Source organism: Ailuropoda melanoleuca, chromosome 4 (assembly GCF_002007445.2).
Source record: "Ailuropoda melanoleuca isolate Jingjing chromosome 4, ASM200744v2, whole genome shotgun sequence".
In the NCBI taxonomy this organism is placed as follows: domain Eukaryota; kingdom Metazoa; phylum Chordata; class Mammalia; order Carnivora; family Ursidae; genus Ailuropoda; species Ailuropoda melanoleuca.
Window position 1 is genome coordinate 16,923,923 of NC_048221.1, and position 17,752 is coordinate 16,941,674.

Sequence of the window (17,752 nt, forward strand, 5' to 3'; positions counted from 1 at the left end):
TCAGAGTAATTTTAAAAGGTTATTTCCATATTTTTAATCTAAAGGTACTGACAATCTAAAGCAAAAAGAGTAACAATGTAGGTTATTAATATAAGTAAAATAAGGTGTATGACAAAAAACAAAAAAGGAAAGAGGAATTGGGCATTTACTGTTTTGCATGGAATCTTACACTGTAACTGAAGTGGTACAATATTACTGGAAGGCAAACTGGAAGAAATTAAAGACACACACTGTAAAGGTATATAAATATATACATAAATATATAGGAATTTTTTCCTTAAAGACTTCATTCATTTATTTAGAGAGAGAGAGCAAGGGTAAGCAAGCAGAGAAACGGGAGGGGTAAAGGAGGAGTGGGGGAGGGAGAAAATCCCAAGCAGACTCCATGCCAAGTACGGAGCCCCACGCAGGCCTGATCCTATGACCCTGAGATCATGTCCAGCAGAAACCAAGCGTCAGATGCCCAACTGACTGAGCCACCCAAGTGCCCCAAATATAAAACAAATTTTACAAGAAATATACATAATAAGCCAATATTGAAGTTAAAAACAAAATCATAAAAAATATTCAGTTAATCCAAAAGCAGATAGGGAAAGAAAAGCAGAATAAAGAACAGACGGAAGAAATTAGAAAGCAAAATGACAGATTTAAATCCAACCATATCAATAATCACATTAAATATAGTCTAAAATACCAATGAAAAGTCAGATCTTCAGACTGGACAGAAAAGCAAGACCCATCTATATTCTGTCTACAAGAAATCCCCTTTTATTAAATATTAATAAAGAAATGCACTGAAAGTAAAAGGATACAGACAGATATACCACATTGACACTAAACAAAAGGAAGCCCTGGTAGCTGTATTAATATGACAAAAATGAGACCACAGAACAATGTTACCAAAAATAATGAGATACTACATAACGATAAGAGGATCAATTCATGAAGAAGCTGTAACAATCATGGGTGAAGGGGATTAAGAGTACACTTACCCTGATGGACACTGAGTAATGCATGGAAGTCCTGAATCACTGTATCGTACACCTGCAACTAATATAACCCTGTATGTCAACCACACTGTTACGTGCACAGGACAACATCTTCAAAATACATGAAATAAAAATTGGAGGAATAGAGAGGAGAAAGAAACAAATCCACAGAATTCTGTGGAGACCTCAACATCTCTCCCTCTCAGAAATCATTACAAGAAGATACAGTCAGTAAGGATACAGAAAACCTAAACACTATCAACCAACTAGCCTCAACTGACATAAGAAGAGTACTCCACACAGTAACAGCATCACATTATTCCAAGTGCTCACAGAACACTGACCGTGACAAGCCATATTCAGGACCATAAAATAAAACATGACAAACTGAAATGAACTGAAATTTCAATGGATGTCTTCTGACCACAGCAGAATTAAACTAAAAATCAATTATCGTAAGATATCTGGAAAATCTCCAACTATGGAGAAATTAACATATTTCTCAATAACCCTTGGCTCAAAAGGGCAGGACGGAAATTAGAAAATATTTTGAACCAAATAAGAATTATGAACATAACACACCAAAATCCATGGGACACACATAAAACCATGATTGGAGGGAAATTTGTAACATTTTAAGTGGTTGCCAGAAGTGGGAGGTGGAGGATGGGCAAAATGGGTAAAGGCGGACAAAAGGTACAAATTTCCAGTTATAAAATTAGTCAATCCTGGGGATGACATGTACAGTATGGCAACTACAGTTAATAAGACTGTATTGTATACCTGAAAGTTGCTGAGAGTAGATCTTAAAAGCTCTCATCACAAGGAAAAAAATGTATAACTCTGTGTGGTGACAGATGTTAATTAATTAGGCGTATTGTGGTGGTTATCTCACAAGATACAAAATAGGAAATCATTACGTTATACACCTTAAACTAATATTTTGTATCAATCATGAAAAGAAGAAATGTTTCAAATCAATGATCTAAGCTGTCATCTTAAAAAAAAAAAAAAATGAGCAAATCAACTCAAAGCAAGCAGAAGGAAATATTTAAGATATAAGCAGATATTGAAAATGGAAAAATAGGGGAAAAAATTTATGAAACCAAAAGCTGGATCTTTTTAAAAAACCTCTATCCAGACTCATCAAGAAAAAAGAGAGGACACAAGTTACCAATACAATGAATGAAAGAGGGGGCATAAAACAGATCCTACTGACATTAAAAGAATCAGGTAATAGTATGATTTTATCTCCATCAATCTGACAACTTAGAGGAAATGTGCCAATTCCCTGAAAGATACGAACTACCAAAGCTCACTTGAGAGAAATAGATAACGTGAAGAGTTCTCTATCTCTTAAAGAAACTGAATTCCTAATAAAAAACCTGACCAAGAAAATTACAGGCCCAGATGGCTTCACTGACCAAGTCTATCCAACAGTAAAGACAAAAGCATCAATTCTACACAAACTATGCTAGAAAACAGAACAGGAGGGAACATTTCCCAACTCATTTTATGATGCTGTATGACCTCAATTCTAAAACCAGACAAAGGCATCATAAGAAAACTACAGACCAATATCCTAAATGAACAAAAATGCAAAAATCCTCAACCAAATGGTAGCAAATCTGATCCAGCAATATATAAAAGTAGCAAACCTCTTTTAAAAGATTTAATCCATGGTTTAATCCTGACCTGGAATTACTCCCAAAGACATCAAGTGGTATCTGATTCCATTCCAAATTCAGTCTTGATGTAAACACAGAATTTTATATATCTGACTTTTTACAAAGCTACTTTAAAAGTAAAAGCACAGCAGACAGTTTAATTTAGGAAATGAGGCATTCTATAGTAATTGAGACTATAGAAGAAACCTTTAGATTAAAAGTAATCTACAGTTTCATGAACACACACTCAACTAATGAGTAATGAACCTACTACCCCTTTGGTTTCTAACAGAAATTTAGATAATGAGAAAGTGACTAGCCTATACTAAAAAACTCAGCTCCGTTTCCTCAAGGTTTCTAAGATTATGACCCAAAGCATAATCCCTAATCTGCTTTCTCAGCAGCTTGACTTAACTACTTACCTTCGACCTGGCTCGTATCTGAGCATGCTTTCTTCTTTGACTCTGAATTCCCGGTCTTCTCATCAACATCCAGGAGAGGAATATAGTCTGTTTTTCCAACAGTTTCTCCCACAACATCATCAAAGGCCTCTGCCTCCAGCGTGGCGATAAAGTCCCGTTTTATCTCTTCCTCAATTTCTGGAGATGGCTCTGTTAATGCATCTGCAAGACTGAGGTCAGCCATTTTGCACCACTGCAACTGCCTGGTTAAGGGGGAGAAAATGGTTCATAAGATGAGCACTGTAAAAAGGGAAACACATTCCTAGAAACTCTTCTCAGTTTTTCTAAACCAAAAAAGAAATAAAATTTAAACTTGAGAGCTAGAAGAGGCTCCATCATTTCACAGACTAGAAAATTAAAGCTCAGTTAACAGTCTTACCCAAAGTAAACATTCTCATCTCTCAGAAGTAAACAGAGCAAAAGCCATTTTGTCCTTTTCATTAATAAAAAAATTTTAAGTATAAAAAAATTAATTTATCCTTTACAGCCAATAAGACTCAAAGCAGGTCTTTTGATTTCAAGTCTTATAAACAACTATCTCATGTATCTTCATTTCCAAATCATGTCCCTGAATAATTCTTAGAAGAATACAAAAGGAGGTCAGATTACATTATATTCCCATTTGAGGCGCCTGGGTGGCGCAGTCGTTAAGCATCTGCCTTCGGCTCAGGGCGTGATCCCAGAGTTCTGGGATCAAGCCCCACATCAGGCTCCTCCGCTAGGAGCCTGCTTCTTCCTCTCCCACTCCCCCTGCTTGTGTTCCCTCTCTCGCTGGCTGTCTCTGTCAAATAAATAAAATAAAATCTTTAAAAAAAAAAAAAAGATTACATTACATTCCCATTAAAAAAAGGTTACATTACTACCAGGCGAATGAAGTCACCTTTCTTGACAAAGACTTATCTTTTTGAGGTTAAATACTGCTTCTTCATGAATTTCTTGTGGCTAGCTCCAATAACCGAACTATACCTAGCTCTGTTGACATGAAAAACACAGACATGTTCCCTGAGTAGCGAGGGGTGGCAGCCCCTTTGTGTGGCCATATACATCACCATCTTTTCAGAACATCAGGCTCTCAATTTTTAAGCATAACCTGAAGTTAACAAGTATAATCTACTACAGGCAAAACTGCAGGTGACTAGCCCAGAAAATACAGAAATAGTGTAGTAAAAATGCCAAAGGGCCTGCAATAAATTGAGCTCCCAATACATACATAGCACAGTGGGGAAATAAAAAAGTGTTCCGGGTACTATCTCTGCTTTCAAAAGGTCTAACTTAATAAGAGACTCCAAAAGACTCAGATTTCTTGAGCAGGCAAAGGAAAATCAAATAGAAATCCTTAGCTGCACAGGGGTGCCTGGGTGGCTCAGTCGGCTGAGCATCCCACTCTTGATTTCGCCTCAGGCTGTGATCTCGGGGTCCTGGGATGGAGCCCTGCATTGGGCTCCGCACTCAGTGGGGAGTCTGCTTGGGGATTTTCTTTCTCCCTCTGCCCCTCCCCTCCACCCCACTTGCACAGCAGTGCACACGTGTATGCTCCCTCTCACTCTCACTTTAAATCTTAAAAAAAAAAAAAAAAAGGAATGAAAGAAAGAAATCCTTAGCTGCATAGTATGATAGCTACTGCTTCTGTCTGCCTGAAAATTTATTCTTCCTTATCTCCCCCCATATTCACCAACAGCCACCACAGTGGTGGTGCGCACATGACCAGGAAGAGGACTGCTGGAAAAGCAGTATTTCATAACTACATCCTGCATGGAAGACCCACCAAGTGGCTGCTGTTCAGTTGCTCTGGCTGTCTTCTTTCTCGAGTCTAAGTGAGCACCTTCCAATCTTTCTTTTGCCTAATTTACTCTATTGCTTGCAACCAAAGAATCTCAACTAGTACATAAAGCCTTTTCTCAACCCAAATTTTGAAAAGCCAGAATTTACTATGATTTGAGCCATTTTTAAAGGCTCTCCTTTAGGGGGGCGCCTGGGTGGCGCAGTCGTTAAGCGTCTGCCTTCGGCTCAGGGCGTGATCCCAGCATACTGGGATCAAGCCCCACATCAGGCTCCTCCCCTGGGAACCTGCTTCTTCCTCTCCCACTCCCCCTGCTTCTGTTCCCTCTCTCGCTGGCTGTCTCTGTCAAATAAATAAAATAAAATCTTTTAAAAAAATAAAATAAATAAAAATAAAGGCTCTCCTTTAAAACTGTTCTCCACTGTCCACCTCTCTCCAGCTAAATTTACTAAAGTAAAAAGAAATACACACCAAGGAGCAGTCATTCTATCTTCAACTTTGTCTCCACACACAAGTTCCTATCATAGTCATCAATACGGAGCAGCACGCATATAACACATTTACGACCCGTGAATATGGATGGGCACTCCTATTCTATATGCCATCCAGGCTATTTTACATAGAAAGTATGATTGCTCTTCAGATCCTGCCAGGGAAAATGCTGAAAAATGACTCATTAAAGAACTTTTTAAAAGCCTGACAAATTTAATGTCAATAAGTTCCATAAAAAGTAATTGCTTTTCCCTTTTTTATGATAACTATTATTATCAGTTAGCATTTGAAACCTATTATGAACCAAAAATAATTCAGGATGACTATAATTAAACAGTTTCAAGGTCAAAGAGCACTTGAAAGGACATCTGTACCATCCTTAACAATAGCTCTATTTTTTTCCGTAATACATACCTAGGACACCTTTTTCATGTAATCCACTCAAACTTCCTAATTTAGGACACAGGTAAAAAAACAGACAAAATCAACAATATCTTTTCAGTCTCATTTATCTGAGTGCATATTCTCAAAGGGCAGCTCTTTATCCACTGTAATCTTTCCCTCTTCACCCCCACTCCAACCTCCCAAACCACTTCCTGGGCTGACATGAGGTTCATGGAATATGAACAGCAGCTTAAATTCAGCCTAAGAAGGTAAAACCGATAGAAAATTAGATAGCTGGAAAGCAGGAAGGTCATCTGGCTCTGATTCCATCTAGCCAACCACCCAGCATCTGTATCTCAACACAGTGTAGATATTCCTTTCTTGTCACTACATATAAATAGAAGTATGATTTACACACACACACACACACACTCTACTTATGGAAAATGAAAGTACTGGCTTTTATCCAGAAAGCCCCAGTTTTCAATAAATTAAAGAGATGACTCAATTTTATAGTTATTCTATTCTAAAATATATACAAGTATAATAAATTCATTAAGTGTTCTACAGGTTTGTTAAACTGGTTTTGCCAGTGTTTCAAAACTGATTTTAATGAATTCATGGGTACATTTCATCCCACACTTACAGAACCATTTAAAGTCACTTAATATTCAGTTATGCCTTAAAATGTTGAGTTATGTAATTTATGGACAAAAGGGTATGACACAATGTTATTCTCAAATCTGGATATTCAGGAAGACCCAAAAATATAGACTTGTGAATGAGGACTACCTACTTAAAAAAAAAAAAAAAAAGATCTCTTCTTGATTATTTATACTATTTCTTCTTATTTGTATGAAGTTTTACCTTTAAAAGGATTTGTTACTAGGAGGCAAAAAAAAGAAAGCTGGGTACACAAGTTTCTCTGCCTCACTGAGGCACCAGCTTAATCTAAAGCTTTCAGTGAGACACCTTCAGGGGCTGAGTTCCCTAATCTGTAAAATGAGAGCGTATGTTAAATGATTCCTGAGGTTGATTATTCTATAAGCTGCTTATAATTTAGATTCATCACTTAAATTAGAAATAAACAAATTGCATATAGATCATCAATGTGCACGTGTGACTTTTATACGTCAAGTACTCCCAATTATAACTGGGTTGAGGTTTATTAAAAGGCAAAAGCTTTTTAGCAAAGGGAGAGACTAAAAACAAACTCATCACTGCACAGTGCCCTGCTTGAGCAAATCTGACGGGAGCTTAAGAAACTCCACCCAGTTCTGGCTAACATCAAAGGAGACTGACACCACTCTGCCAGAAAATAAGCCCCATATTATTTAACCAGGCACCAAGGGAACACACAGTTTTCAAGCATAGCGCTTTGGACATCTGATCTTTCATTCTGACTACATGCCTACAAAAGTGGAACTATCTGGTGAGAACAGTTTTGAAAATATGTGAACAAAGACAAGAAGAAATGACATGACAAGATGATGAAGCACAGAACAGAATTTTGGTCTCTTGACTACCCTCTGACTATTAATAGCCATGTACTCATACAGAGTAAATAAAAAGATATGATGAGGTTACAAAGCATCTCCTCTGCTGTATGGTTTACTTTAGATTACAAACTCTGGAATTAGTTACTAAACTAAACTATTTTCTAGGTCTATAGAGATTAGTGTTCACATCTAATTTAAATACACAAAAGTATGGGCAACTTTCTAAGGTCCCAAAATTCCTCTTGAAGATCTTAGGTCCGTCACTCACTCCAGATCTGCGCTCATTCTGTCTGACGAGAAATTACCATTTGCGATCTCGTCTGCAAATGGCCTGTTGCTGCCTTTGTCCTCCTGTATCTACTGCCCTCCCCACCCCCTGCCCCTGCCGTCCGCCCTCCCAAAGGTGCTGCTTGGAAGCTAAAGTGGAGCAAGAAAACTTATGATGAAAAAGAACAGAAACCTAATTCCCACCAACATACTGAAACACTTCTCACAACCACTATCATATTTTCATTTCACTCTGTCACATCAGCCAAATCTGTACCAAGATTCATTTGTGGTAGCCGGCATTCTCTTTTTAAAAGTATAGAATCCTATTTCACAGTTTCAAAGGGGGTAGGGACACCCAGGTGGCTCAGTCAGTTAAGTGTCAAAGGGGGTAAGGGGACTTACATCCCAGAAGGTCCATCACTCCACCTTAGTGTGAATTTAGTTCTTTCTCAAGTTAACTTTCCTCTTAATCCAGGAGATCAACTCCACGGAAAGTATCCGAGTTTTTCGTTTTAGTGTGAAAAGGGAGAATACTAGTTTAGCAACATGGAACGTTTCAGGGAACAAAGCAGATCTGGATAAGGTATCAAAGCAGGGAGAGGGTATGTGGTCCCAGAGGCCCTAGGACGTCAAAGAAAGGGAGGTAATACAATGCCAAAGGCAAGCTCTTTTAAAATATTACCTCCTGTCAGTTTTAGAAGAAAGGAAAAAACTTTCTTCAGTCACCTGGCCTAATTGAGAAACAAAATTATCGTTTATTACATTGTTTATCTAAGGGAAATGCTTCTGAGTTCCAAATAACCAACTTAGTAAATAAACATTTAATAATAATTCTTAAAGGCAGAAGACTGCTCATAATGCTCACTTAAATTTTCTCCATGATTGATATTCTGTCAGTTTTTTGGAGGACTAGGGGTAGAGGGGTGAATTATGGACAAGATATAGAACTAAAAAGATATGTGGGACTTATGTTTTCTTCTTCTATACTTTTTTTTTTTTTTTTTTGCATGACTGATGTAAACGGCAGAGAATTTTGAGGCCAACACTAAGCTGCTACCCCAGGACATTAGTGAGAGTGCTGTGACCAAAATGGAGTGCTTGTTCCTCAGGCTTGGAAGAAACCCAGCATCGCAGCCAGTTCGAGAGACCATTTCTAATCTGACAGGTTGGTGGTACAGCCTGCATCATGAAGATTTCATATTCACCATGAGATTTTTTTCAGTTTGCCTAGCAAATTCAGTTACTAAATGGGGACTCTTATTCCTCAGATTGGTTTTAATGAAGTTCTTTCAGAGGTCTATTACGTAGCAAGCTGACCCTTATTTGTCTGATGTCTGTGTTCTGCTTTTAATTTATTTAACTAGAAAACTAGTTTGATGTCTACTTTCAATCAAAACGGTATTTCATTCAAAGTAAAACCAAATCTTTATTAAGGACCTGTATGGGCATCAGCTACCACCTTACACAGCTCCCAGGCACATGTGATGCCCGAGGCTAGTCGAAACTTCTCCAGCTCCTCCCCAGAACCAGAATGGCAAAGGCGCAGCTCAGCAACAGCCTGATGATCCTAGCAATAAGCCCCAAGCCCCTGCAGAACATATGAAGTTTCCACCTCCAGGTACCTCCCTACACACTTCAAGGACAACAGCTGTACTATTATGAACTGATAGCATTTGCAGGCTCCACAGGGTTCTGTTCTGAACGACTATTTGTCCTGTTCATCACAGGATTAGCAACAGGAGAAAAGTCCTTGATTACTAGAATAGCTGAGGCCATTGCCCAGGGACATTCCTATACGGAAGAGCACATAGGTTTTACTTCCATGCAGTCCCCAAAACAAAGAGTTCCTTTTCCCACTGCTATTTTAGGGAGTCCTGTCCTGGAAACATAAAAACACTGCATTCACATGCACACACATATTCACATACACAAAACCTTGAAGCACAAGCCTGAAAGCCTAGCTTGCTTACTTACGGGAACTATCCAGGCAGTTTGTGTTCAGTCCTGACCGAATGCATTTTGAGTCTCTAATCAGGCACCTGCCTGCCACATTTCTGTCCAAGGGAATTTAAACCTATTTCTCCAAGAAGAATCATCTACACTAGATACCTCCCACTGTTAGCCATGTGATCCACTCAGCATGATGTCTGCTGAAGTCTGGTAATGTGCGCCAAAACTAGAGACGACAATGACACAGCACTTACATTTCTGCTATAACCATCCTTAAGAGCAACTCTTCCATTTTATTTCAATTAAAAAAAAGAAAAAGAGTGACTCTTCAGATGATGCTCAAGAGCTAATGCCCCCCGAACTGTAAAGCAGAAAAGTTTTTTTAAATGTTATATTCATCCCACTTATTCTCCCTCAGTCTAATTAAGACCAAAACACATTCAGAGTTTCCCTACACCCATCCAAAAATTATTTCTAAATACTTAAGATCTCTAAAGGCTTTTATAACAACACCACTTCAAATAATCTGGGCTCCAATTCCCTCACTTTAACAGTTGACAAAAAAAGGAACCAGAAAAAGCAAGTCACTTATAAATGAAGGTAGAGTGAGAATCAGGCTAAGGGGAGACCCAGCAAATACCAGAAACACAAGAAGGGTGTGACAGAATTGATAAAATCTTGGAATTTTATAGTTTCTGTTTTATCTGACGCAAGGACATCACTACACTTCCAGATTAATTTTCTTGCCCTACCTTTTAAAGTATAAATGCAATTGGGAGGACTCCTGAACATCAGGGGAAAAAATCTCAGCTGATTTAAAAGGACCCCAATCCCTACTAGGAAAAAAACACTCTGAACTCCTTTGTGTGATACCCTACAGGACCCACCCCTAGGACCTACCTACCATAGCCATCGGTGGTTTTCCATGGAGGCTCTCCCTGTACTTTAGTCAACAGAGACCAGCTGCCACTTTATAAGCGTATCACTGACATTATCACCACATGCCCTTGTTCATACTGCTCTCCACACCACAAATCCTCTTCATTCCTTTCCCACTTGTCAAAGTCTAGAAATCAAGGCCCACATCAACTATCAGCTTTTCTGTGATCCTATTCTGAGATCTGTTCTCCCAGCACCATTGAGAACTAACACTTCATCTGTATTTCTACTGAAACAGTCTGACAGTCGGCTCCTGTAACTGCTAGATCGCAAAGGGGAAGGACCATGTCTAAGCCATGTGTGTATCTTCTCTTAGTGGATAACTTTACACAGAAGATGGACTAAAACAACAAAAACCAACAAAACAAAAGGGACTAGCTAAACAGAATTCTAAGACAGTATGACTGAAGTTAATAAAAAGTAGGGGCGCCTGGGTGGCTCTATCGGTTAAGCATCTGCCTTCGGCTCAAGTCATGATTCCAGGGTCCTGGGATCAAGTTCCAAGTTGGGCTCCTTCCTCAGAGGGGAGCCTGATTCTCCCTCTGCCTGATGCTCCCCCTGCTTGTGTGTGTGCTCTCTCTGACAAATAAATAAAATCTTTAAAAAAAAAAATTAAAGCTGTACGTCTAGGGGCACCTGGGTGGCTCAGTTGGTTAAGCATCGACTCTTGAACTCAGCTCAGGTCTAGATGTCAGGGTCATGAGTTCAAGCCACGCACGGAGCTCCACACTGGGCATGGAATCTACTTAAAAAAAAAAAAAGTAGGTCTAATTTAATGAAATTAATCAGAGGTGCTAAAACTACTAAAAACTCTTCAGAACTGGAAAAAGAATAAACATATTCAAGGTTGAAGGGTCACCATTAATTAGCATATTAACCCATTTCTTCTTCTTTCCAAAAATAGCTTTGTGCCAGAGCCATCATGTTGTCTGCAATCATGAAAAGAAAGCCAACAAGGAGTAACCATACAAGCCAGCTCTCCAAGCCTGTCATCTTATCATTATTAGGCAGGGCAATAAAAACAGCCCTCTGCTTTTAGAAAAGCACAACAATGGGGCGCCTGGGTGGCACAGCGGTTAAGCATCTGCCTTCGGCTCAGGGCGTGATCCTGGNAAAGAAAGGAAAGGAAAGGAAAGGAAAGGAAAGGAAAGGAAAGGAAAGGAAAGGAAAGGAAGGAAGGAAGGAAGGAAGGAAGGAAGAAAGAAAGAAAAGAAAGGCACAACGACATGATGCAACATAACAGAAACAAATGGCATTTTGTTGAAGAGATAAGCTACCCACCATCATGTTAACATCACTGTATAAATATTAAAACTTTTATAATTATTAAAATTTGAAATCTCCATAGTATCAGCTCACATATGTCTGTCAAAGAGTAGTAAATATACTATGTAATTTTAAGACTACCTGGTGTTGGGGAAATTGGGTGAAGGGAAAAAGTATTCACTTGATCAGCTCCTAGCTTTTGAGAACTACTTAAGAAAAAAACTCTCCATCAAGCCAAGTGAAGATCCTCTCTTAAGCTTGGAGCCACAGCGTGCTACATTTTATTGTTTAAGATGTCACTGAAAGTGAAGGAAAATGGAAGACTAAATTAAGAGGAGAATGAAGATGTGCCGATAATTCTGTAATTATTTATCACAGACACATACAATGTGTGTCTTCTCCGGAGTCCCACTGGACTCAGTTCCTAAATGACAAGGACACATCTTTTTCACCTTTTATCCTGGGCATCTAGTACAGTAGTGACACCTGGTAGGATCTCAACTGCACATGCATCCTGCCGGGTGTGCTCCATTCCATATCATGACACAGCCTTCTCTCGCTGGGGCTGACACTTGCCTAGCTGGACGGACACTCCTGGCTCTTCCACTGTGGTCCTGGGCACAGAATCTGCATTGGGGTACAGTAGCCCTGCTCTTCTGAGCAGGAAAGAGGAAGGCATAAACTCTATAGTACTTAGCAGGCATTTTGTAGAAAGACCTTAGTGGTGGTAGTAAATGACTTGCCTTTAACATAAAAGTACCTTAGAGATGCTTTCAAATGGGGGAGGGGGTAAAAAAAAAAAGGCCTAGAAGTAAAAACAATAATACTAAGTGAAAACTGAACAAGCAGAGTGAAAAGTCAAAGGAATCTTTCATGTTAATACTGAGTGTAACTTTTAACATTTCACCTGAAATAGAAGTAAAGATCTGAGTTAAAAGTGAAATGCCACTGGATCAGAATCATTCAGGGACAGAGGTGGGCAATTCAGTTTCTAAGCATTGATTCTGAAGGGCACCCACAACTGAGAGCTACTGAATTAATCAACAATCTACTATAAGGCAGAATTCGTAAAACTTAACACTAAAAAGAGATCAAATTCTCCCTTTTTGAGAAGGTAGGTGCTTTAGATAGAGTTTATTAGAAGTAGAGCCTGACAGGCATTCTTATACAAGTGATTTACTGAGGGAGTGGCTTCAGGAGTAACCTGTAAGGGAGGGAAGAGAACCAAAACTATGGTTTCAGCTAAAGGTTAGAGCCTATGCCTCCTGTCTAGGAAGCTATGAAGCACAACCACACCACAGAGCCAGCCCCACCATGAGGCAAGGGAGTCAGGTTTTAGTAATCCTCATCAAGCAGTCACTGGCTGAGAGCCATGTGAAGGGAAGGGACATAATTCCCCAGACACCTCTAGGAGAGCTGGCTCCTACATGCTATGGCCCTTGCTAACACTTACAGCAGCTGGGGGTTGGGGCGTGTGTGCGTGTGTGTGTGTGAGAGTGTGTGTGAGAGAGAGAGAGAGAGAGAGAGAGAGAGAGAGAGAGAGACCAAGCAAAACACCATTAGTAGAAATAAAGTGACAAGTTCAATTCACTAAGATTTACCAATATTAAATATTAATTTTGTATCTTCCTAACAACACAGCTATTTAAAGAACAGAAAACTTCACCCCCCAAAAACCACACTAATTCAAAAAAGCAAATGCACCCCTATGTTTACTGTAGCATTATTTAAAACGGCCAAGATATGGAAGCAATCCAAGTGTCCAACAACAGATGAATGAATAAAGAAGATGTGATACACATCACACACACATGCACGTGTGCACGCACGCACACACACAATTTAATATTATTCAGCCATAAAAAAGGATGTGCTCTTGCCATTTACAACAACATGGATGGACCTAGAGAGTAACAGGTTAAGTGAAATAAGTCAGACAGAGAAAGACAAATACTGTATGATTTCACTTATATGTGGAATCTAAAAAACAAAACAAAGAGCAGAAAGAGACCTATAAATAGAGACCCAACTGACGGCTGCCAGAGGAGAGGGAGACAGAGGGGATAAGATACTTTGTTAGGTACATGTAAGATTAATATTTAATATTGGTAAATGGGCAAAATGGGTGAAGGGGAGTGGGTTCCCAGGCTTCCAGGCTGGAATACAGGCTTCCAGATATGATATGAATAAGTCATGGGAATAAAAGGCACAGCATAGGGAATATAGTCAATAATGTTGCAACAGCACTGTATAGTGACAGATGGTAACTACACTTGCAGAGGGCACAGCGTACATAAGAACTGGTCCAATCACTAAGTTGTACAGCCAAAACTCATATGACGTTGTTTATCAACTATACTTCAATAAAAATAAAACAAAAACAAAAAACTGACATTAATGAGGAGAAACAGATGGGTCCTCCTTCTAGGGGGATATTGTAATACAACTCTCTCAGTAATTGACCCATCATGTAGACAAAAATCATTAAGTAGGTATACAAGTTCTGAACAACTCAATATACAAGTTTCAGCTAATGGACTACACAGTACACTGGAGCAGACACTTTTCTGGGGCGCCAGTTAAGTGTCTGCCTTCAGCTCAGGTCCTGCTGGTCCTGGGATTGAGCCCCATGTCGGGCTCCCGGATGCTCAGCAGAGAGCCTTCTTCTCCCTTTCCCGCTCCCCCTGCTTGTGCTCACTCACTCTCTCTGTCAAATAAATAAATATATTTTTTAAAAAGACACCTTTCTGGCACACATGGGACAATTCATTTGTAAAATAAACATATACTAGGACATAAAACAAATCTCAAATTTTAAAAATCATTATTGTAAGAGAACAAACTGCTGGTTACCAGAGGGGAGGTGAGTGGGGGGATGGGGGAAATAGGTGATGGGGATGAAGGAGTGTACTTGCTGTGATGAGCACCAGGTGTTGCATGGAAGTGTTGAATCACTCTATTGCACATTTGAAACAAATATCACATTGTGTTAACTAACTGGAATTTAAATAAAAACTTCATAAAAAATCATTACTGTACAATATACATTTAGGAAACATCTTAATAAGTTAGAGATAAAAACCTGAATTTTTCAAAAATTTATTAGGACATTGCAAATATCATAATAGAAATGAAAAAATACTTAGAATTGAATAAGAACAAAAATATTACATACCAAAGCTTGTGGAATATACTTAGAGAATTTGAGGAAGTCTCCAGCCTAAGTGTTTTTATTAGAAAAAGAAGGATATAAATAAATTAGTTAAAATCCATCTTAAGAGTCAGATAAAAATAAATTTGAAGAAAACCAAAGGAAGGAAATAAAATCTTGAACAAAAATAAGGCACAAAGAAAGAAAAGAGAAGATCAATGAAGCAAAGTCCTCTTTCAGGAGTAATAAAGTTAACAAATCCTTGGTAAGACTGACCAAAAAAGAAGAGAAGGCATAAATGAACAATTTCAGGAAGGAAAAGAAAAAGGCTGTGGCAGAGGAAAAAAGAGATTATCAACAACTACGCCAACAAACATGAAAATGAGATGAAAAAGACCAGTTCCTGGGCCCCTGGCTGGCTCAGTCGGTGGAGCATAGGACTCTTGATCTCGGGATTCTGAGTTTGAGCCCCACACTAGGTGGAAAGATCACTAAAAAAAATAGACTTTAAAAAAAGACCAGTTCCTAAAAGAGCATATATTACAATAACTGATCCAAAATATTATAATAAACAGAAAACCTAAACAGTCCCGAATCAATTAAAGAACTGAAACAATATTTTTAAGTCTTACACACACACACACACACACACACACACACACACACACCCCAAGGATTTTATAGGAGTTCTACCAAATATTCAAGGTGCAGATAACTCCAATCTAACACAAACTCTAGAAAATAGAAGAATTCCCACCAAATCATTTTAAGAGCTTAACAAAAGTATAATGTAGTGATTATAGAGGCCCACATTCCAGCCAGACTGCCAGGGGTTCAAAGTTGGGTTCTACCACTTGGTATCTATATGACCTTGAGCAAGTTTCTTCACCTTTTCGCTTCCGTTTCCTCAAATGTTAGCTGGGGATAACAGTGATATCTACTTTCTGGATCTGTTAATATATAAAATAGGGTGTGAACACTGTATGTGTTTTATATATTTGCTATTAATTATATGATAATATACACCTGTTACCAAACCCAGACAAGAAAATCATAAGCCAAAATAAACTTACAAACTTAGATCAGGGGTCAGCAAACATTTTCTGTACAGAGCTAGAGAGTAAACTGTTTAAACTCTGTGGCCCATATGCTTTGTCACAAAACAGACAGTCCTTGCTTTGCATGGCTCTAATACGCACCAATTTCAGTTACCATGGTTTAGTTAAATAACACCAGTCCCCCAACAACATGGTTCAAGTTTCAGTTACCATGGTATACTAACCGTGAGTAATCGCAGAGAGTACAAAATTTGCTGTTAGCTCTTCAGTCTACAAATCACTACGCAAATAACAGGTGTGCATGGAGATCAGGGACTTACTACATCACTTCTTTTTTTTTTTTAAAGATGTTATTTATTTATTTTAGAGGGGAGGGTGGGCAGAGGGAGAGCGAGAGAGAGAATCCCAAGCAGACTCCCCACTGTGGGGCTCAATCTCACAACCCTGAGATCATGACCCAAGCTGAAATCAAGAGTCGGAGGCTTAACCCAGGCGCCCTCCACATCGCTTCTTCAAAGCCTGTTGGTGACTGGTCACTGAACATCTGTTACTCAGTTCATGCATAAACAGCGGCGTTGCCTCCTCATCTCCCAATGATAAACCCATGTGGCATTTTACAAAAATGAGTAATTGAAAGAGGGAACTGGCCTATAAACATGAATGTGCAGCAAAGAATCAAAAAGTAGTAACGAGGAAGTGAAATTCAAATCAAAAGTAAATGTAGTCACAGAAAAAATAGCTCACTGTGGGAATGTTGATCCTACCACCATTCAGAAGACTCTGGATATGCTGCCAGAGGAACTCAGGGAAGGTAAGCTTATCTCCATAAATGAGGACAATGGTTTGGTGAAAAAAAATGAAAATGCCTTAGGGGAGGTGATGCTGGTAAGAAATCCTGCATTAGAAAAACTCTGAAGATACTTTGTGGCAATGAAAACACAAAGGATAGGGGCGCCTGGGTGGCACAGCGGTTAAGCGTCTGCCTTCGGCTCAGGGCGTGATCCCGGCGTTATGGGATCGAGCCCCACGTCAGGCTCCTCAGCTATGAGCCTGCTTCTTCCTCTCCCACTCCCCCTGCTTGTGTTCCCTCTCTCGCTGGCTGTCTCTATCTCTAATAAATAAATAAAAAATCTTTTAAAAAAAAAAAAAAAAAAAGAAAACACAAAGGATAAAATGTTGGAAGCTGACCTAAACTTAGAAAGAGTAGGACAGACACAGTAAAGATGCCCACTCCACATCATAAGTTATATGGTAAGAAGAAGCTTGATACTCTTCAATTATTCTTCGTAGGTTTTTTCCAAAGAAATAAAACATTTCAATTCTCAATGCTTTTACAGTTTTGAATTACAGTGTACTAAATATTAATTTTCCCATTTTTTTCATTTCCCTAAGTTTTGTAACAGACAAGAGAGCTTTTAAAGTTTTTAAAGATCACAGAACAATCATAATTTTTCCCACTGATTAACTTTGCTTTGCACAGTTTCACCCTGCATGGCCATTTTTTACAGTCCTGCTACTGTGCAAGGCTAAAACTGCCTGGACTCAACACTGCCATTATAGTAGGAAAGCTTCCATAGACAATACAGAAATGAATGAGTGTGTCTGGGTTGCAATAAAGCTTTATTTATAGACACTGAAATGTGAATAGTGTACATCACCTGTCATGAAATGTTTTTCTCCTTTTGATTTTCTGTCAATTATTTTAAAATGTGGAAACACTTTTAGTTCATACATTTTTTTTTAAAAGACTTTATTTATCCATTAGAGAGAGAGAGAGAGAGAGAGAAAGAGCGTGCCTAAGCAGGGGGAGGGGCAGAGGGATAGGAACAAGTAGACTCCCCGCTGA

The 17,752-nt window shown here is 38.9% G+C and overlaps 1 protein-coding gene across 12 annotated transcripts in view; it reads right to left on the minus strand.

Moving 5' to 3' along the window:
- MAP4 (microtubule associated protein 4) overlaps positions 1-17,752 on the minus strand; it is a 182,910-nt gene that overhangs the window by 121,425 nt on the left and 43,733 nt on the right. For all 12 annotated transcript variants that reach the window (XM_034658234.1, XM_034658224.1, XM_034658226.1 and 9 more), the window contains one exon: positions 3,079-3,320. In XM_034658234.1, the coding sequence (XP_034514125.1) occupies positions 3,079-3,301 (223 nt within the window). In that variant the 5' untranslated portion in view covers positions 3,302-3,320. Of the gene's footprint in view, positions 1-3,078; positions 3,321-17,752 lie in introns of those variants that run through there.